The sequence below is a fragment of the Ascaphus truei genome, chromosome 7, assembly GCF_040206685.1.
Source record: "Ascaphus truei isolate aAscTru1 chromosome 7, aAscTru1.hap1, whole genome shotgun sequence".
Taxonomy (NCBI): domain Eukaryota; kingdom Metazoa; phylum Chordata; class Amphibia; order Anura; family Ascaphidae; genus Ascaphus; species Ascaphus truei.
Window position 1 is genome coordinate 59783109 of NC_134489.1, and position 22109 is coordinate 59805217.

Sequence of the window (22109 nt, forward strand, 5' to 3'; positions counted from 1 at the left end):
CCTTATATCCTGGAATGAAAGAACATCATGTGACGCTTTTTGAAAAATCTGTATTACATTCCTGTGGTTCTAGATGCTACAGGAGCCTATACAGTGTTTCAGTAATTTGGACAGCTCACACTAGAGGCAGTATTCTCAGAGTTGACACTCTCCTAATGGGCAATAGTTGCTGTGTAACACAACTGTTTAAGATAAGGAATACCGTACTGTGCCAAGAATATTCTGTCAATATCAGTTATTTTGATGACCAAGGTTGAAAACGTTTGCTTTTTCCAAAGGGCAATAAAACAGTGTATATTCTGGCATTACTGGAGTAAAGGGATGACTTCTAAATGGGTGCAGTAGTACAGATTCTGCATTGTATAAGATCTATCACAGAATATAAATATGTTGGACACTACCAATATACAAATTTACTTTAAATCTTGCTTGTGCACTATAAGCAAAGCAGGAAAGAACAATGCAAGTGCTTTCTTGTCTGTGAACAGTTGATTAGACGTAACATGATGTATTTTTAATTAGACTTATTTCTTCATTGTTTGAGAAAGCCCTAACCTAGAAGAACAATAGGTGAAATCTTGCAACAAAGTTATCCCCAATTTACTCACCTGTTGTCCTATTTGCCAGATCATGCACGTTGTGTCCCTAGATCCCGATATTAAGTGAATTCCACAGTAATCGGTAGATAAACAAGTCACAATGTCTACGAAGATAACAGAGAAAGAGATATAGCCTGTAGTGTAACAGACTAGTCTAGAAAAGAATGTGTTACTAATCAGTCACACACTAGTTATCATTTGCAAATACTGCAGAGACAAAAGTTTGCCTACCCCTCCACCACTGAAAGGATTAGTTACCTTGCTTTTGCTCCTATAAACTGTAATGAATACTACTAGACATGCAATGCAAAAGAAAATAGCAATGACATTTCTGAGACTTAATAGTATGTATACAGTATATTTCCAAGAAGGCTGTTTCTCACTGTTCTGCTAGACTTCACCACTGCTTTAACTTGGTGAACTATGTTACACAAATGTGACGGTACAGCCGGGCATCATAATGTAATAGCTATATACTACTATGGACTTTGTACTCCAATTCACGTGATCGCAAGTGTCGGGGGAGCCATGGAACTCTGGGGCTCTCAAAAGGATTAAGGTGAATGGGCTATAAGGTGTTTTATGGCTTAATAAATATAGCTCTAAACGTTGAAAAGGTTATTTACACTTGTCAGATTTTCTGAATGTGTAAGTCACCTACATTTCACCTATTAAACATGTTACTCCCATTAGCTCCATTTTGTTCTAGGAGGGAATGTCACTTTTTTAACATTTGCTGAAAGACTGAAAGCTTTATTACTGTGCTACGTTCCTGATTAATTTCCGTTTATTCTTTTTTTTAGTCATTGAGATCAAGGTTGGAATATTTGCATGGCTTGCCATTTCTGTTGTAAAAAGTCTCGGTTTCATGCACTAAACCGTGCTATGGTGTAGTTCTGCGTCAAGAGGGTGGTGTGGTTTAGTGAATCAGACCCTTCTGTGTTTTTATGATACCTGTGGGACTACAAGATAACTGCAAGCAAAACACATTTCTAGAAATCACTGGAAACAGAAGAAATATAACATGCAAGGTGACTTTTCAGGGCACAGAATTTCAGAAACTTTTCAAGTGAAATTCGGCATTGGATACCATCAAGCTGACGGTAGTGAAAAGGTATATATCATGGATACTCAAATTGCAGACTTGAGTCCGGATTCACATCTCAAGTCTACAGATAAAAACTGGACTTAATCAGAGGGCTGAGGCCTGTGCCTTATTGTTCAGAGACTTCTAACTTGACAGAAAGTGGATCTTTGTGGAAGATAATTAAACAGTCCTGGTTCATGTTTATACATTTAGACCTTCAACAATAGCCCCATTCACTTCAGTGCCTTGTAAGCAAAGTGGCTTCCTTATTAAGACTAATTCTATACACCTTTACACCAAACCATGGTCAACCTGACACAAATGCAATTTAAGGTGGCAAAGTATGTAGTGTGTAAAAAGGAAATTAAAAGATTCAGTTCCTTACCCATGTGCCTAATGTGCTGCCCAATTACTTTTCCCTTGGTGAGAGATGTTACTCTGATGCTGTTGTCCCAGTGACCACCACTGAACAGTAACTTCCCATCGTGTGACACCACAAAGAGTTTGGAGGTGATCTCAAGGCCTGGTGCAAAGGGGCCAGTCAGGAGACGTTGGGTTCTGCAGGCAAGGTTTACAGTCGTTGTTTTAAGAGGTTATCATGACACTAGTAAAGTTCAAGTGGCCATAATGATCTTTGGGGAAAACATACGCATGTTGCAGGCGGTTATATCTTTTTCTTTCAACCAAATGATTCATTTCTGACGACCAAGCACCACGTAAACACAACATAAAGTGGTAGCACTGTGGCTTTTTGGAATAGAAATAGTGTACCCTTATAAAATGTTATCTTATTAATCTGATCTGCACAATCCACACAAATCATCAACATCCTCTTTAGGTTGCGTTTATAGTTACAGCTACAGTGACGTGACCGCGTGACGTCAGCCGTCGCTTTAGCGTTTCCTGTACTCTGGTACAGGAGACAAGAGAGGGCGACAGGGAGGTGTGGCCGTGAGCAGTTCGCCCTCATTGGCTGAACCGCTCACGTGCCACCGACGTCACACGGTGATCGCTGAAGAAATCAAAATTGTTTGACTTCCACCGATCGCGTGACGTCAGCTGTCGCGCCCAGTCTGGGCACCTGCGACGGACTGCATGTACTTGCTACAGCGCTGCGCAACGTCGCAGTAGCAAGTACTATAACCACAACTTAGGCAGAATTCTCGGAGGCTTTACTCACTTTGGATTAGTCACAGTCGGATCCCTGATGAACGTAAAATAGTTGGAGATGGTTCTATCGTAAGGCAGCCAACCATGGGTTCCAATAACTGAGTCCCGACTTACTGTCACCTGCAAGGAGTTACAGAGAAAAGAAAAAACACAGATGAGAACTGGGAAATACCAAAGTGCATTTACTGCTAAATATTGCATGTGTTTTTGTTAGGCAACATAAACAAGGCAAACCAAAATAGTTTTATAAATAATGTTAAGAGATTTACATTCTAACTTGTTATCACAGTGGAATACAATTAGTTTTTACATCCACTCCCACCGTGTAACCTATTTGTCCAGGCAACATACATCTTTCATTTGTTTTCTGTTATCATAACAAATGATCCGGCGGGTAAAAAAAAAAAGCTCACCAATACTTCTGGGCTCCCCTGAGACATAAAAGAGCGTAACTGATTCTTTGGGACGATGGCTTTGGCAACAGGAATTCCATCACTAATCCCCTAAAAGAAAAGAGCGACACGTATGTTTTATTTCTCTAAATCTACAATATTTTGCACAAATATGGAGCACAGGCTTCATCTAAACATTTGGCAGTAAAAATGTTGACACTACAACTAAACAGTAAGTGTGAGAGGAGCCCCCCCCCCCCCCAAAAAAAAATAACATCTTGCATAGAGAACTAAACACAAGAACAAGTGTGGATATATTATGTCTTTGTTTTATTTTAATTTTTACAGCAGTAGCAGAACAAAATGATCTGTACCCAACAATGCCATTCCAGGATTGTGTGTGTGATTTCCTGCAATTAACTCTTCAGGGACTGGTTCCAACTGTAAAATATCTGTGATATTGTGTACCCCATTATTGACATTAAATTAACTCAAACACAGAAGGGCAAATTCTATATACTCCGCAGCGGCTGGTCTGAAAATGACCCGAAGGGTGGCTTCAGAGTGTATACAATTTACCCAGAATGTTTTTATAGGTTCAAGTTGAACACGCTGGATTAGAATCGTGTCTCATTTCATTGGCTGATTTGTTAATGAATAATGTGGTTTGAAAACGAAAACACAGCATTACAATCAAAATGGAGATTTATTTCGTTTTCCAAGCTAATCCTGACATCTTGATAGTGGGTATGAGGAGTTCAATGGTTACCTTTATAAAGAATGACTTCAGTTCGGGAAGGTTTTGGAACAGGTTCAGTGTTGTGCTCTCTAGTTTGGCTTGTTTTAGTATGGCTTCTTCCGCAGAGAGACGCACAGGGTGAGGCTCCTATGTTGCAATTGAAAAAGAAAACAAAAACCTAAGAGCCATGTCCCTCTAAAAAAGATGGGATTTATCATTTGGTGGCAACAATGCACCTGACATTAAAACAACTTAGGTGGAGTAGGGGTTACTTCAAGTATAGGAGATCTGAATTATGTTTAATGAAATGAACAATGGTGACAGTACACAAATTAGAATAATGGGGAAAACCGAATCAAGCATGCAATGTCTTGCATATAGTATTATATTGAAAACCTGCTTAGCGAAGACATTATTGTATAACAAAAAAAGTTTTCACTACTGCTTTGCTTACAGACTATGGGGCCTATTAAAACCCAATCAGATTTATTAGAGAAAAGAAATCCGATAGAAAGCGAGAGTTTTTCCTTCGGTAAATCCAATTCTTTTGCACTGGTTTTGCAGCCAGGTGACTATAGTAAACAACCCACTATGTTGATTCCAGGTATCCAAGGCTATGAATATCATATACCTTTAGCAGCTGACAAGGCGTCTGTCCAAAATTGTTGATCATCCCTTCTAAGGCTTTCCTTTCTTTTTCATCTGCCAAGGCATCGAGATCCACGGCTCCTGGTTTGGCATTTATGGGAGCAAAAAGTTAAAATGTACACAGATACACAAATGTTCTAAAAAGCACCTTCAAATATACACCTCCTATATTACCTATCATGCCTCAAGATTGTCTTTTTAGCACATATCAGATAAAGAAAAGACTATACACGTGAGTGATTAAGAAGATGGATAGAGCAGAGTAGGTAGTATTTGACAGTCTCTAAATGGTATTACACATTCTCTGTCCATGATCCCAGGTGTCCTTCAAAAGGTGTTCTTTGCTTTGTGAAAGGTGATGGATTCAAGAGTTTACTCAAGAAAAAATAGGGAAGATGCCCAGACTGTCTTCTTGTCTGGAGCACTTTCTGCTACATTATGTGCTCCTATATTAGAAATATTGGCACAGTCATTTTTTGTCAAGGATGATGTACATCAGTCCAGAAATAAATGGTACTAAAGAGCCAGATACAATACCTTCATAGCTACAATAATAGAACACATTAAGTGCCTCCACTGCAGCTGGTCCCCTCTGCTTGTAGCCAAAGATGAGATCTATCCATTCATGGAGGTGGGCGGACACATACTCTGACTCCTGAGAACATAGATATTGTGTTTAATAATCAATACCCATGATCTAACAGACCATATACAGTGCATACAAGGCCAGATGATCTTACTAGTGCCTTCCTGTGCTTATGGATGAAATCTTCTGGTGTTTTGGCCCATTTAGGAAGAATGACGTCATTCACTTTTTCTTTTGAGATCTGTAAACGACCCAAATCAAATCCTGAAAGAGAAAATTCACTTGGCTGCATAAGAGGTTTAGCGAGATGATTCATAATAAGTGTGTGCTATGCTGTAACATTACTCAGGGGGGGTGTCTTCAGAAAAAAGCTATTCTATATTACATACCATGACATTCACTATTAGAAACGTGGATAGGACGTGGTTTGATATTAGTGCCCCAATGCCTGGGGGAGGGGGAGGTGCTGATTACAATGCAGCACAGTTGAGAAGTTGGTTTGACAAAGGGATCACTGTTGCATGAAAACTTGGGAACTCCATTCTGCTCAGTTTCAACCTCTTTCAAATCTGTTTTGGAGACTGTTTAGAACATTATAGACATTGTAAAATAAGATTATTTTCCTTAAGTTTAGTATGTGCATCATTCGCAAGTTTATTTCGTCTGATACACATGTTCTTCTATTTATTATGGTATTTGTTAGAACAATGTCTCATCTCAGAATACGTACTTCATAGTACAGGTGTGATTAAGTGCAAGCAAGTCATAATAAATGAAGTGGCAATTAAAAGATTTACCATTCTTATTTTCCAAGAATTCTGGGAAATAGAAAAACTCTGGTATAAGTTCCTTCACATCGTTTGGGTTATCTATAAGAGCCTGCCAGGTTGCAGGGATGGAATGGAACTGGCGATCAGCACAGTCAAATCTATATAGTGACAAAGCAGAGAGACGGTTAGGTCATAGCGATGACATCAAGTGGTGCGCACTATACCCAAATTGCGTTGGAATTACTGAAAACAAGCGCTTTACTCAACCAGAGACCAATAATTAAATACTCCACTGCAAATCCTCTTCCACCCCTTCGGCACAACAGCATATTTATTGTAAACATTGTCTCCCCGTTTCTCCCCCAAGCGATCTTTCTAACCTCTTTCATTACATGTTGTATGCCCGATTATTTTGTTTTGCGTCAATGTAATACAATATAATGCCTATAAATTCCTGTAAATCAGATGCCAGCATTCTCTTTTTTATTATATACAGACAGTAAAACTAATCTGGATTGACCAAACCCCTTCAAATGGCTATGAAGCAGTAGTAAGAAATATCCAGCAGTTTCACATTAATGGTGGTGCAGAGCGTTTCTCTTATTGTACTTGATTTCCTTGCAGCCAAATAAAAACAATATCTAGCATTTTTTTAAGGTACCTTCCACTCTGGAGCTGGATGTGCAGCGTGGTGAAGGGTTCCACTCGGATCAGATAATGCATCACGCCAGCAGAGTTCGAGTAGTGAGTGCCATAATGGAACTTGTCAATGGTCCCCAGGGGGTCTTCAAAATTTTCAAACCTGCAATTGCACATGATATAGGTAACTAGAATGTCTTTGTTCTAATTCTCCTACATGGGAGGTTGATGCCTTAAAGCGGCAATTTGTGTTTAGGCGATACAATTATCTTCCCCAGTCTACAGAAAATTTCAGTATATCTATACACTTTTGACCATTCTCCTTTGCAAAGAAAATTCTACTTCTATAAAAGATATAATTTAGCAGCACATAGTTATTACTGCATTTTTAACTCCCTGTTATAAATGTGTATTTGGTCCAGTTTACTGGTTTGTATATGGCCCTCTAACCACTACAATATACAAGAGAATCACTCCCTTACAGCATATTATTTGCACATTAAAGGCAGAAATTCCAGGCTTTTCAGAGAATTTCAATGTTATTTTTTGAAGATCTGATCTTGAAAGAGAAGAAGCTTTGTGGTAGCAGAAACATATACAGTAGCAGTTCTATAGTATTACTTTAATCTCCAGCATGATCAAGGTAAACTATGAGACTAGTAAGCACCCAGAGGTGAATTCATGCGTCATCTGTATTGTTTAACTGGAATTTGTTGCTCAAATGTGTAAGCACAAACTAAGAAGAAAAAAAAAACTCACTTTTCCTGCACTGCTATTGCGTTTTTATCATTTACTACTCCGATGGGTTTGGATAGGTCCCTAAACACTGCTGGGTTATTCAGGTCCAACTCTTCTGATGTATAATCTCGCAGCACCCAAGGGAACTAAAATAAACAAAACATTTTTCTTAGCAAGAATAAGCCTACAGTATGTTTCTCATTCTGGGATCAGGCCATGCAAGGAAGTAAAAGCAAAGCAATTTACCAAGGGAATTAAAAAAAAACAATATAAAAAAATACCAGTGATGCACCTTAGGAATTTACCTATGATCTTAAATGGAAATAAGAAGTTTGCATGAATATGTTTAGAACCTTCAGAACACTTATTAAAGGGCACTCCGTACAATGCAACTTACCACAGGGTATTGTGCAAGATCATTATATGTTCTCCCGGCTATTGTGTTTAGCTGAATAAGGTAGTCAAAGTTTGAAATCTCTCTGTTCACCCATTTCTAGAACGAACAAACAAATACACAAACAATAAACATCACGATTCTGTCAATTTGAAGGTGCAGTTAAAACGTTACCAGTTTTTTTCCCCCACTTACTATCTTGACAACCTTTCTAATCATGAGCATGTACATCTAAGCTAGTTGCTATTTTAAATATAACTAGCTGAGAGACCCGGCGTTGCCCGGGATGTTTGTGGTTTGGGGGTGGCATTTGGGTGGTTGGGTGGGGAGTGGTCCACGCGGCCCATGGCGGTGTGCGGTGGTACTGCAGCTGTGGCTGTAGTGATGGTGATTGTATCGGGGTGCTGATTTGGGAGGGGTTGGTGTTGATGTGGGGATGCTGATGTGGGTGTGGTGATGGGGGAGGTGCGAAGGTACTGATGTGTGGGTGCTGATGGGGGCTGGGAATGGCGGGGGGCAGAGAATGCCGGTGTGCTGATGTGGTGGTGTTGGGGATACCGTGTGTGTGTGTGTATATATATATATGTGTATATATATGTGTGTGTCTGTGTCTGTGTCTATGTGTGATATATATATATATATATGTGTGTGTGAGTGTGTATACGTGTGTGTGAGTGTGTATACGTGTGTGTGTGTGTATACGTCTGTGTATACGAGTGTGTGTGTATACGTGTGTGTGTGTATACATGTGTCTACATGTGTGTGTGTACATGTGTGTGTGCATACGTGTGTGTGTATACATGTGTGTATACGTGTGTGTATGTATACATGTGTGTGTATACATGTGTGTGTGTGTGTGTGTATATACATGTGTGTATATACATGTGTGTATACATGTGTGTGTGTGTGTCTACATGTGTGTGTGTGTGTGTCTACATATGGGTGTGTGTGTGTGTCTACGTGTGTGTGTATGTGTGTGTGTGTCTACGTGTGTGTGTCTACATGTGTGTGTGTGTGTGTGTCTACATGTGTGTGTCTACATGTGTGTGTGTCTACATGTGTGTGTGTCTACATGTGTGTGTGTGTCTACATGTGTGTGTGTGTCTACATGTGTGTGTGTGTCTACATGTGTGTGTGTCTACATGTGTGTATACATGTGTGGGTGTCTACATGTGTGTGTGTGTGTGTCTACATGTGTGATTGTGTGTGTCTACATGTGTGTGTGTGTCTACATGTGTGTGTGTGTGTGTACATGTGTGTGTTGGAGGAGGGACGGAGGGATGAGGCCAGAGAGGAGGGAGTGTGTGTGTGGGGGGGGGGGGGGGGGGAGCTGCTTACCTTACAGCATACAGCCAGCAGCAGCTCCCTCGTGCAGCCCGGGGGAGTCGCACCCCAGCTCAAGTCATCTGCTAGGGAGGGGCGGGGATCGGACGGGAGCCGGACGGAGAGCACAGAGGGCATGTGGAGGGAGAGGGAGAGGGGGGGGAAGAGCTGCACAGAGAGCACAGAGGGCATGTGGAGGGCGAGAGGGGGGGGAGCTGCACGGAGAGCACAGAGGGCATGTGGAGGGAGAGAGGGGGGGGGAGCTGCACGGAGAGAGCTGAGCCCGGAGAGCTGCAGAAGGCATGTGGGGGGTCCCTCCTGCAGGTGAGGCGGCAGCTCCGAGGAGCGTGCGCCTCTGCTCGCTGGTAGTGTTGCTGGAGGCGCTGGGGTTTGCTGTGACGGGGAGTGGGGAGAGGTGAGGCGGTGGCACCGAGGAGCGTGCGGCGATGCCCGTGGGTAGCGGTGTCAGTGGCTGGTGAGTATGACCAATGAGAGGTGTGTGGGGGCGGGCGGGCCAGGGGAGCAATCTGACTGGCCAGAGGCTGAGTGACAGACCGACGGACCAATCAGATTGCCCCTAGACACGGACATACAATGGTTTAAAAAATATAGATATAGATATAAATAATACATAATGAATACTATACAATATCAATGTAAAAACATATATTTGTTGCCTTAGTTTAAAGCCCAACCAGCCCATAGTGAAAGTCTGTGTTGTATAATTTGTGATATTTGTTGTACTGCATGAGGTCAGGGCTTGAGGCTTAATCCTTTGAACCTATAAAGCAAACATTTAAATATTTTGAAGTAAGGTGATTATATGAATAAGGGCTTTATTTTACTGCAACCCCAATATGTGTTGGCACCTTTAAATCGTCTTGACGTACATTTGATAAGCTGTACACATTACAATCTTGAAAAGTACCAGTACAACGGAGAACTAGCATCACATTTTCTATAGGATAACTCTGGGCTCTCTAACCTGTGTAAGGCCAGATGTTTTCAGTAATTCTTGTGGTGACCGGGTCCCATATATATTTGGAAGGCGAAGAGACAGAATCCGACTGTACACTTTATTTCTCACCTGTAACAAAGGACAATCATTGTGCAACATGTAAGAAGGATCATAAATGCAATTTTCCATAGGCTGAATATTTTGTGATCACAAAAAGGACAAAGAATCACAATGTGCATGTCCGGACTTCTAATTGGGTCCAATTGTGCCCTTGCAGAATTGGACTTGTTAAGGCATAATAAACTTTACCAATGCGTTGCTCACGGTATAAAAAGCACCTTGGAGGTGGACAAACTTTGGAGAGAAACTACCATTACTGGCCTCGCGAGTACATTTTTTTTTTCCTTTTTTTTTTTTTAAATGAATTCTGCCTATTCAGTTATCTTAACAGTTATTACAAGAAAATAATACATGTAATAGTGGAAGAAATATCCCAATTCACTAAATGAGGTTATAATGTATTTATACTTGCTAAAGAATTGATTAAAAACCGTTCTAGTTTTATCAGAGAGGGATGAAACATTCTAACAGCGGCACAACACTGTTTATGTTAAAAAGAAAGAAACAATCTTTCTCTTAAAAAGTTATTATTTCCATGCCATTGTATGTTTTGGTAGCGTGTAATCCTGCACACTGGATTAAAAACTCCCTGTAGATTCCCACACAACTCTGTAAATTCACTAGAAATTGACTCATACCTCTTTCTTGAAATTCAAAAAGTAATTAGTCTGGTCAATCAGAAAAATCTCCAAGGCGGACCTCCTTAAGTTGTAGCGACGCAAGTGCACCTCTCGGATTTGGGAAAGGAGCCACTTAAAATCGAACCCCACACCTACAAGCAAATGAAGGAATGACCTAAACATGAACTCAACTTGTAAACCATTTCAATGAATAAATCATATGTGTCAGTGGACCCCATGTCCTTCAGAGCCAATAACAGGCCATGTTTCTAAATTGCCTTAGTGATATTCAGAGCTAGGTTAACTTATTAATTATGTGTTAATCCTGGAAACCTGGCCTAGTGTTCGCCTTCGAGGATTGAGCTTTAACCAGTCTGATCTATGTGGAATCAAGGAGGACGTCAACATTTAAAAGTGTCACAATTAAATATTTTCATTGTCTACAAGAAGATTTAATGATGTTCACATATCTAATGGCTGGTGTCTAATATGAAAATGCCTCTAATTTTTACTCTTAATTCGTGGATTTCTGTCTTATTTTGGTCCACAAACATATCATAGCGCTAGGGCCTATAAAGCTATTAGATGTCTACGCCATAATAAGTCAGTGCAGAAAAAAGAAATGTCAAATATAAGCACAGCTTCCCACCTTCCTCTTTGTCAGTGCTGCCGTCAGAGAAATAAATGTGCTGAGTGGTGACTTCCAGGCGGCCAGGGATCACATCCATTACTGTGATGAGCTCGCAGTCCTCCAACAGCACTAGCTTTTCCTTCTGACTCTGCTCCTCCTTCTCATTTCTAAAGCAACCACAAAAAAACTGAATTTGAATTCAGAAAATAAAGTAACGGAGAATCTTTGGCAGCAAAGAGGAAATGGTGCAAATGTTGCCAGTCCCTCACATCTTAGACAGAAATCTGAATGCTGATCTGTTTTACGTACACGTTTCCTGTAATGTCCTCCTCTGGGAGTTCAAGTCCGTCATCCTCAAGGTCACTGACTTTAACCTGCTTCACGGCTTCCAACAGCAGTGAATCACTTGTAGGTTCAGACTGCAGGACACCTGCAGGATACATACAGAATCATTTGGACTATAACTTGATTAACCTTTCAGACACAATTATTATGGCTTTACGCTGCTGTTCTACTCTGTGTGATATAGTCCCCCCAGTCACATGGGACTCCTGAAATGTTGATTAAAAACCTAGCCCACTGTTACCCAGCCGGTGGTTCACGCACCCTAGGAGTTTTTGAGGAGTATCCCAGGGAGTGAACAGAAAAAAGGGTAATGGTGGATGCAGGGCAGTGGAAGTAATTCTCTGCACTCTGCAGTATCACATGCTAGCGACTTGAAGAGTTGCCTGCGTATCCCCTTAGGGTAAGGGGTTAAGGTAACAATTGCCTGCAGCGACTAACTGCCGGTGACCAAATGTCCTGGCGAGAAAGAAAGAGTACAGGCGGGGGGGGGGTCGAGAGTGAGAGGACGGAGGGGGGGAGGAGAGGACAGGGGAAGGAGAGGAGGCGAAAGAGAGAGGACAGGGGGGGGAGAGAGGGGGAGAGCTGGGAGAGAGAGAGATAGGAGACTGGGAAAGAGAGGGAGATGAGGATGGGAGAAATGGTTTCACTGGGGTGACGGACTATGCGTGGCGCCCAATTGTTCCAGTTATAGGGATTAACCAAACAAATATTTTCTAGCAGGCGGATTCACAATGTAAAAAAGGTTGGGAACTACTGGCCTAGATCATCATGTTCCAAATAGGTCTATAACGTTGATCATGTTTGCACATTTAACCTTTTAATTCATACGGACTCACCTAGGTTGTCCCTCAATGCACTGGCTTCCAAGTGGGGATCAAAGTTGTTATTCTGCACTAGTTTAAGCCTCATGCGCGAGAAATTTTCCACGTTGGAGAGTTTCCAGTGGTTCACATTTTCTTTCCTATATAAAATAAGGAAGCAGATAGATTTAAAAAAATAAAAAAATAAAAAAAACTGTGATTGGGAACGTATTTAGAACTGCAAACAATGTGGCGCTAAAGTCACAAATATATCAATAAAGCCAGAAATTGCTGTCGATTCATCTGGATTGAATATCATAATGAAACCACAGCAAAACATGTTACAAATAATAAATGCAATTTTAGCGTACAAAGATGCACAAAATGTGGTACATTCAAGTAATATAATCAAATCAATATGTGAATGTAAACTCACCAAATATAGAAAGCAAAGAAGGGTGGGAAGCCGGACTGGTCCTTTCTGCCATGTAGTAACTAAGGAGGGAGAGGGAGGAGGTGGTATGATACCTTTTGTTGGACCAACAAGTAGTTGAAATGTTAGAAGCTTTTGAACCTCTCGGGACCTTTACCGGGGCACCTGATGAAGGACCACAAGAAGCTTGAAAGCTTGCAACATATCAACTACTTGTTGGTTCAATAAAAGGTATCATACCACCTACTCCCTCTCCCTCCTTAGTTACTACAAATATATACAGAAATGTATTTAGAACACATTTATCCAGATAAAATACTATACTACTGTATATAAAATGAACAAAGTATAAACTCAAGTGTGGATCACATTGCAAGTTTGTATTAGAAAGAAGGGATATCTACACAGACTTATTGACGTAAATCACATTTAGTTCTTCTTTTTAGTCTCTTTATTTAGACTAACAAAACTAGCTTCAGGCTGCAATTGAAAATTATTTTTTTGTTAAACTAATGTAACCAATTTGGTGCAGATGATGATCAGTTGGCCATATAATGGGGATGTTAAATTAATGTCAAAGAGGATAAAAAGTAAGTGTAAATCCAACCTGTCTGCCCATGGTCCACGTTCCCAAGAGAGGTATCTCTGTGCTGCTTTCCACTGCCGTAACATGGCTGTGCACTGGCTGTTGATTTGCTTCAGCATGCTGTTATAACGCGAGTTCTCCTGACGCCCCTTTCTGCTGAATGGCTCTAAAAATAATTCCTGAATTTTAAGAAAAAAAAAAAGTTAACCCATGCAAAATATATTTAAAGACGTGCATTTCGGGAGACTTATTTTATAGAACGTAAATGTTAGCACTGGTTTTAATCTGACAACTATGAAGGAGGCCTGCCCAAAAATGCACTATATGCACCTCAGAGAAAACATTACACCAGAAATCCCGTCTGCTCGTTTTTAATGTTTGTTTGTCCGGGGATACTTTTCATCCTGGGAAATCAAACTGCATACCAAATCACAGACCAAAATAAAGTGGCAACGGATGACATCTTTAAAAAAAACAAAAAAAACAGGAAGTGCAAATGTTTGGCAGGTGTATTGCGGCTTTAAATAACAAGGTGATTGCAAGCTGGCTTCCATTTCGTGATACATGATGGTGATCGAAAGCTCATGTGTAAACTATATTTAGGAAGAACACCTATATTAGCAGTTCCAAATTGTTCTTTATCGCCCACCTGGCAAAACTCAAATCAATTATGTGCACTGGGTTTCTATTCCAAAAACTCCCAAAGTAATGATTGCTAAAGATTGGAATGCGCTGGTAACACCAACACAGATATAGATTTGTTTCTTGTATTTCATTGCGCACTTGATACTATTTTCCATTGTCGCACCTCAGTAATGAATTCATTAAGAAATCCTATGGCTGGCTTTAAACCCGATGGGATCCATTAGGTATTATGACTTTGTTTTTTTCTTATTCTCTATTCTTTTATTTTAGCTGCAGAATTTCTGTCTAAAAAATAAAGATTTAAAAAAAGAAAATGCAATGGGTTGCAGGCCCCTTTAGTAGCAAAAAAAAAATATATAACAGCATCTTACCCTGCACAGCAGCTATATGAGAGGGAGATAAAATATATATGTGCGCTTTACCTGAAATTTCAGCTTGCTCTCACCCCGTTCTCTCTCTCTTTTGTGCATGTTCACCATTAGTGCTTCATAGCAGTCCTTCCAATATAGAGCCATTTGTTCGTGGCCTCTGCTAAATGTGGTCACTTCATACTGCTTCATGTATGGAATAATCTGGTGCAACAGAATCGAGACTGAATATGAATACATTGCAATAAAAGAAAATCTTCAGCGACACTTTACATATGACTAATCGCTGCATTTAAAAACGTCTCTCTCCATTACGGTCTTAAAAGGAACAATCCAAATTTTGTTTATTTTTTAACATGGGAATCAAGCAGTGGGTTTCTGGAGCTGACCCTCATTAATTTCAGCTACGGGCACCCCCTGCTTCCAGAGATATTTACCGCCAAAGCGAGTGCTGAGATCTCTTGCAAATTTAAAGCTCCCACACCCCGTGGGCCAATAGGAAGCCTCGCCAGATGTCACAGCGTCCTATTGGCCTGCAGGGGGCGGGAGCTTTGAAAAGCGGCCATTACGTGATCCCTGCTAGCCGAGCGGTGAAATTAATGGGGTTCAGCTCCGGAGACGCCCTGCTTCAAACCCATGTTAAAAAAGAAAAACATTTGCAAAAAGAAATTGCCCGCTTGGATTGCCTCTTTAATCACTTCTATATGTCAGGCCATGTACTGTAGTGTTTTGACGCCGAGGATTGGCAGACTAATACGGATAACGTTTCCCTTACAATGTCACACTACTGTAAATGATCATTTTACTCCTTTCAGAGGCGAGGTGAAAGTAAAGGACAGCTTGAGAGACACATAAGGATCTCTAAAGAGTTAGGAAGTAAACTAAAGGAGTAGCCGAATGGTAAAAAAAAAAACACTGCCTTGGCATATAAAAAAGGCAAGAAGTTTACTGTATTATAATGAGTCGTTAGCGAAAATCCCGAAACACCAATATGGACTGAGGTCGGGAGGACTGCAATATTGTACTGTCATTGTGTCAAATATAGGAGAAGATGGTGAGCAGGTCAAGACAAATATTTAGTAAAACCCGCAGAATATGCATATTCCCAAATCTAAAATAACATGGTCTATAAAAATAGACTGTAACATCAAATAACGCCACCAATGCCAGAGAAAAGGTAAGGGGGGGAGGAGAGCAGGCAGGGAGGCGCAAACAAAAAAAGTTTGCGCACCCGTGATGGAGGTAGTTTCAAGTGTTGACCTGAAACCCACACATCAAACAATATTTGTGAATCCCAGGATAGGGTCAGCAGTGCTACACGCAAAAGGAACCCGCACAGCTAGTGTTAGACCACAGTGAGGTGCTGACTGGATGGAGACGTGATAATATCATACAGAAGAAAAAGGACCCAGTCTTGCAGCACTCAATCACTCGGAATGTAATGTTGTAAATTTAAAATATACTTTATTGATAACCTTGAATAAAAAATAGGGGGTTAAAACGTAATTAAATGATGATAAACAGCTCGTGACTGTATCCTATATACCCCACCTACGGTAAGGTGGGTAGGTGTAAATAGAATCCCTAATAAATATTGGGGATCAAGCGCTACGGATAGTAGCTACCTAAAAATATAGGAAAAAGGAGCCTCTGAGAGCCCACTTGAAGACACTCTCCTTGCGAGTGTATCCAGGCGTATGATACGTACTAAATTGATACACTGAGGATAGGTACAATATTTAGTATGGCATAATGTGCGCTTGGTTAGACCTATATGATGTCTGTCCCTGATATAGATATACGCTGTGTGAGCCAGGTCTATGGTGAGAACCTGTGTAGCCCCCACTATTGATCATAGGTGCAGGCTCATGGACATACTGCGTAGAAAGATACAGGATAGTATGGCATTGGCTAAGGCATAAAATAATCCTCTAGACACCTAAACTGTAGGTGAGGTAGGTTGTTGTTGACCAGGGTAAACCTTAACTCGTGTCAATATAGGTTGTCAGTGTTATCTGCTGTTGCTGCCCAATGGACGCTGTATAAGGAGCCAGATGCAGATACTAGGTATATATATGCAAATACCCTGACGTGAGCGTGATACTGTGCTGCGCACAAAGGGTGAATTATGGCATAAAGGCAACTTCCAACGTGTATGCAGCGGCACAGGAGGGTTAGCACTAATCAATGAATGTGATGTTGTAGGCTGTAACCCCCTGCATTGCTGTTCAGCAGATAAAGGGTTAATATATAATATAAAGCCAAATGTTCAGCTCAAAGGAGTGTGGTGTAAGGATGGTTGAACCAGGGTTTAGTAAGTGAAACCCATAAGCGCACCACCCTCCCTCTCAAAGATCAGATGACCTGTATCTGTAACCAAGTGGAGGAACTAACTAATAACGCACAGTCCCCTACATCAGCGCTGGTCCTGGTTATATCAGCGCTGATGTGCTCGAGGACTTGCCTGTCTGAAGGTGAGCAACTCAATAGCCCCTCTGGCTGGAGGATCCCGCGATAGTGTTATATAGCGCGATCCCATGTAACATGCACAGGCAGGGAAGCTTAGGATGTACACAGACGCTGATGAATATCAGAATGCTGCTGCATTTTAAATAAATGAGCTTCCCGCGTGTGCAGGAGGTAAACTGCCGACGCGCGCGTTTCACGTAGTGAACGCTTCTTCAGGGCACGTACGTACGTGCCCTGAAGAAGCGTTCACTACGTGAAACGCGCGCGTCGGCAGTTTACCTCCTGCACACGCGGGAAGCTCATTTATTTAAAATGCAGCAGCATTCTGATATTCATCAGCGTCTGTGTACATCCTAAGCTTCCCTGCCTGTGCATGTTACATGGGATCGCGCTATATAACACTATCGCGGGATCCTCCAGCCAGAGGGGCTATTGAGTTGCTCACCTTCAGACAGGCAAGTCCTCGAGCACATCAGCGCTGATATAACCAGGACCAGCGCTGATGTAGGGGACTGTGCGTTATTAGTTAGTTCCTCCACTTGGTTACAGATACAGGTCATCTGATCTTTGAGAGGGAGGGTGGTGCGCTTATGGGTTTCACTTACTAAACCCTGGTTCAACCATCCTTACACCACACTCCTTTGAGCTGAACATTTGGCTTTATATTATATATTAACCCTTTATCTGCTGAACAGCAATGCAGGGGGTTACAGCCTACAACATCACATTCATTGATTAGTGCTAACCCTCCTGTGCCGCTGCATACACGTTGGAAGTTGCCTTTATGCCATAATTCACCCTTTGTGCGCAGCACAGTATCACGCTCACGTCAGGGTATTTGCATATATATACCTAGTATCTGCATCTGGCTCCTTATACAGCGTCCATTGGGCAGCAACAGCAGATAACACTGACAACCTATATTGACACGAGTTAAGGTTTACCCTGGTCAACAACAACCTACCTCACCTACAGTTTAGGTGTCTAGAGGATTATTTTATGCCTTAGCCAATGCCATACTATCCTGTATCTTTCTACGCAGTATGTCCATGAGCCTGCACCTATGATCAATAGTGGGGGCTACACAGGTTCTCACCATAGACCTGGCTCACACAGCGCATATCTATATCAGGGACAGACATCATATAGGTCTAACCAAGCGCACATTATGCCATACTAAATATTGTACCTATCCTCAGTGTATCAATTTAGTACGTATCATACGCCTGGATACACTCGCAAGGAGAGTGTCTTCAAGTGGGCTCTCAGAGGCTCCTTTTTCCTATATTTTTAGGTAGCTACTATCCGTAGCGCTTGATCCCCAATATTTATTAGGGATTCTATTTACACCTACCCACCTTACCGTAGGTGGGGTATATAGGATACAGTCACGAGCTGTTTATCATCATTTAATTACGTTTTAACCCCCTATTTTTTATTCAAGGTTATCAATAAAGTATATTTTAAATTTACAACATTACATTCCGAGTGATTGAGTGCTGCAAGACTGGGTCCTTTTTCTTCTGTATGATAGGGTCAGCAGTGCACAGCAACCGGAACAGTTCCGGTTGCTGTACACTGCTGACCCTATCCTGGGATTAACAAATATTGTTATTTTCATTGCTGGAAGCACACCAAAAGGAGTCAAGAATTTCTCATCTACTGTGAGTACTAACCAATACCAAGGTGGTTTCACCTATCATCTGGGATTTACTATCCACATTGTGTTTTGCTTCATATACTGTAAGTGGTTACTCCGTGTAAGTGGGGTCGAGAACAGTTCAGACTGGTCTAACAGGCGACATCTGTCCCTATTATCCATAAACCCCATTTGGAGAGAAAAACATTTGTCTTATTTTTCCACTAAACTTTGAGTGAGATTATTATCACACACTACTATCAAAACAGATGAACGGAAATCTCCTGAACACCTTAAATATATAATTCTATTTTCTGGACTGATATGGGAACACACAGACACACACAGACACACACGAGGTTCTGTAGCACTGGTTTTCTGGACTGTGGTTCGATATCTGCTATACATCAAACAAGCCTGCAGTTCCCACTCCCTTCTCAGAGTCGCTTGGAAGAAACTCTGCTGACTTCAAGGGTTGAACAATCATTACTCTTACTTCAGACTTTAAAGAGTGAATGTGCGGACCCAATTTAATTAAAGATATTCCAGTCCAAGGGGCTTACTCAATAAAGTGAAATAGTCCTGATTAGGAACTACCACATGGAGCAGGCATTGGAACAAACCAAATACTGTGTGCGAAGATGTTACCCAACTGCCTTGTAAAATAAAATAGGGCCTGGGAGTGACTTACATATTTATCAATGTAGATTCTCCATTCATCAAAATTGCAATACTCCTGGAAGTCTTCAAAAAAGGAAGGGCTGCCGTTGGTTATGGGAAGTGCGGGAAGGTGCAAGTTCATGTAAAGCAGGTTGTAAATCTTGGACACCAGAGTCCGCACAATTGGGATAAGGAATGTATACGTTTCAGTCTTCTCCCGGATAGATTTGCTGAGAATGCCTTCCAGTTTCCCTAAGAGGTAACATGCTTCCTCTTGATTCTCAATCACTTTGGTCTGTAATAGGGTATTCATCTTTGCTGTAGCCATAGCACATATCTAAAGGGAGAATACACAAGCCATAATACAAAGAGATCAGCATGTACTTTGTGTAAAAGCGATGTTCAGTAAAATAAAGTTTGTTAGCTTCAAAGGAACAATCTAAGTGGGTGATTTTTTTTGGTTCAAAGGTTTACATTTTGTAATATAGGATTGAAGCAGGGGGTCTCTGGACCTGAACTCCATTAATTTAAGCTCCAAAGACCCCCTGCTTCCGGAGGTACTTACCTCCAATGTGGGTGCAGGTTTCCCTCTGCTTTTTAAAGCTCCCGCGTCATTTGGGCCAACAGGAAGCTCCATCGGATGACGTCACTGCTTCCTATTGGCCCACAGGATGCGGTAGCTGTGAAAAGCAGTCATTACGTGATCCCTAGAACAAACAAAAACTGGGGCGCTCCCTAAAAGATGTAACGTGCATAAGAGTATAACACAATCAAAAGACCAGAAAATCAATACTGTACTGGACCCTTCAAAATGCTTTGCAGCTTGACCCAGAGAAGATCAACCCCAGATCTTCTTAGAGCGGCATGGAAACGGGATAATGGTCAGCGCAGACTGTCAATCTCAGAGATTTAGAAAGACAATAATAAAGGCAACTTGTTAAGGTGTTAACAAGTTGCCTTTATTATTGTCTTTCTAAATCTCTGAGATTGACAGTCTGCGCTGACCATTATCCCGTTTCCATTACGTGATCCCTGCTAGCCGAAATGAGCAGCTACCAGCACTCCCTACGGAGGTACAGTAAGTATCTCTGGAAGCAGGGGGTTCCCGGAGCTGAAATGAATGGGGTTCAGCAAAAATTGCAAAACAAATTGCCTTCTTGGATTGCCTTTTTAATTCACTAGGCTCTCATTCAAAACTGGAACATGTGACGGGTAAGGGGTAAACAGGCTACATAATAAAGGTTACGCCCTCTGGTTACCCCTGAAACCGTGGTGTCCCTGGTAGCTACATAAGCACCATAAACCAGGGATAATACATGTAGAAAATAAATTGACCCCTGCTTTTTCTGTTTTCATGTTCCCTTGGCCTTAGAACTGTGTGAGTTCTTGGGTGTCAGTTTTAGGGGGGATATTTGGGTAGAAATGCAATTACTTTGTTTGCAGGAGTAAGGGGGCCGAAGTTACCGGTAGTCCTTTAATTCTCCCCGGCGCGCAGGCATGATTTGCCGGTACGTGGGGTGAATAACACCGGGGCAACCCAGTGTCCCCCAGACTCCTGGATTTCGAGCCCAAATATCCCAAATCCATTTCCCTTATAAATATAAGGTTCCTCAATGTGTATACTTTATTAAAGTATACTTTATAATGTTTTAGACATTTACTATAAGGCTCTATACAGTCAGCCAGGGCATCAATATAGACGCCGACATGTCTGTATAGAGTCAGTAGTTCACAGAGGAGAGAATGTCCAGAGTTGAGAAGACCGTTGATGGGCGAGGAAGGGCAAATTGTCAAGTCTGGAGAACAATGGGCACACTGTGGGGACACCTTTTGTATCTGCTCAACTTGGTGAGCCTGCCCAGCGGGTGGCAATGAGTTAGCTGGGGGAGATGCAGCTCGTAGGCGCTTCTCCCATTGGCTAAATCATATTTCCCACTCACCCGGCTTTTCTAGCCGGCTTGGCACGCCTCCTCCTCTGACGTCAGCCCAGAGACGAGCCCCTGTTTCTATTGGCTGGCGGGAGGAATTCCCACACTCCGATTGGTCACTCCTCCTTCCTCCATGCTGAACATGGCTTCACGGAGGATAAGTAAGGAGAAGCCACAGTCAGAGAACCAGATGATTTTGTGGCTTGAGTCGATGAAGCTAGGGCGGGCTTTTCAAAGTTGCTCTGTCCCAAATAAAAGAGCAACCGGCTTCATTTTGAAGCTAGGAAAGCCTTCCCTGCAGATACTAAGTCAGACGTGAGGACTAAGTTCTCATTTTAGAATGTAGTGGTCGCGGTCAGGAGTTCCTACCGAAAACAGTTCCAGGAGTATCGGGACTAGATCCCGGTCAGGAGTTTCTGCTGAATCTCGGTCCAGGACGTCCGGAACAAGGTTCCGTTCAGGGTAAGCCCTTGCAAGCGGCAGCCCTGCACCTAGGAAAGGCTAGATCTCATACCCCAGACCCCAGTAAGTGTGCATATTTCTGCATTTTGTTGTATTTCCGAGGTTTTATCCAAATAAACCCCATTTTATTTCACTGCCTTGTTTTACCTATTCACTGATCCCAGAAATATAAATGTGTTAAGAGACATGGTCTACCGTGACAGCATATAATGGAAGACAGTGGCAGAAGGTGACTACAGGACACGTCAGCCATGAGAAATATACAAATATAGGATAAGTATCTGTCATCTAAATTTAACATATATTGAACTAGACATAAGTATTTTTTCAACCCCATCTACGATGTAACTATGTAAGAGT

General features: G+C 41.7%; 1 protein-coding gene across 3 annotated transcripts in view; it reads right to left on the minus strand.

Annotated features, from left to right (window-relative positions):
- Nucleotides 1-22109, minus strand: part of NBEAL1 (neurobeachin like 1) — an 84537-nt gene that overhangs the window by 8269 nt on the left and 54159 nt on the right. For all 3 annotated transcript variants that reach the window (XM_075608582.1, XM_075608579.1, XM_075608580.1), the window contains 20 exons: nt 19391-19696; nt 14646-14795; nt 13600-13757; nt 12596-12720; nt 11724-11844; nt 11433-11581; nt 10802-10935; nt 10071-10172; nt 7766-7861; nt 7390-7514; nt 6653-6793; nt 6019-6149; nt 5376-5485; nt 5173-5290; nt 4619-4716; nt 4018-4134; nt 3270-3359; nt 2867-2976; nt 2072-2244; nt 609-703 (listed from right to left, as the gene is read on the minus strand). In XM_075608582.1, coding sequence (XP_075464697.1) covers nt 609-703; nt 2072-2244; nt 2867-2976; nt 3270-3359; nt 4018-4134; nt 4619-4716; nt 5173-5290; nt 5376-5485; nt 6019-6149; nt 6653-6793; nt 7390-7514; nt 7766-7861; nt 10071-10172; nt 10802-10935; nt 11433-11581; nt 11724-11844; nt 12596-12720; nt 13600-13757; nt 14646-14795; nt 19391-19696 — 2649 coding nt within the window. The remainder of the gene's footprint in view (nt 1-608; nt 704-2071; nt 2245-2866; nt 2977-3269; nt 3360-4017; nt 4135-4618; nt 4717-5172; nt 5291-5375; nt 5486-6018; nt 6150-6652; nt 6794-7389; nt 7515-7765; nt 7862-10070; nt 10173-10801; nt 10936-11432; nt 11582-11723; nt 11845-12595; nt 12721-13599; nt 13758-14645; nt 14796-19390; nt 19697-22109) is intronic.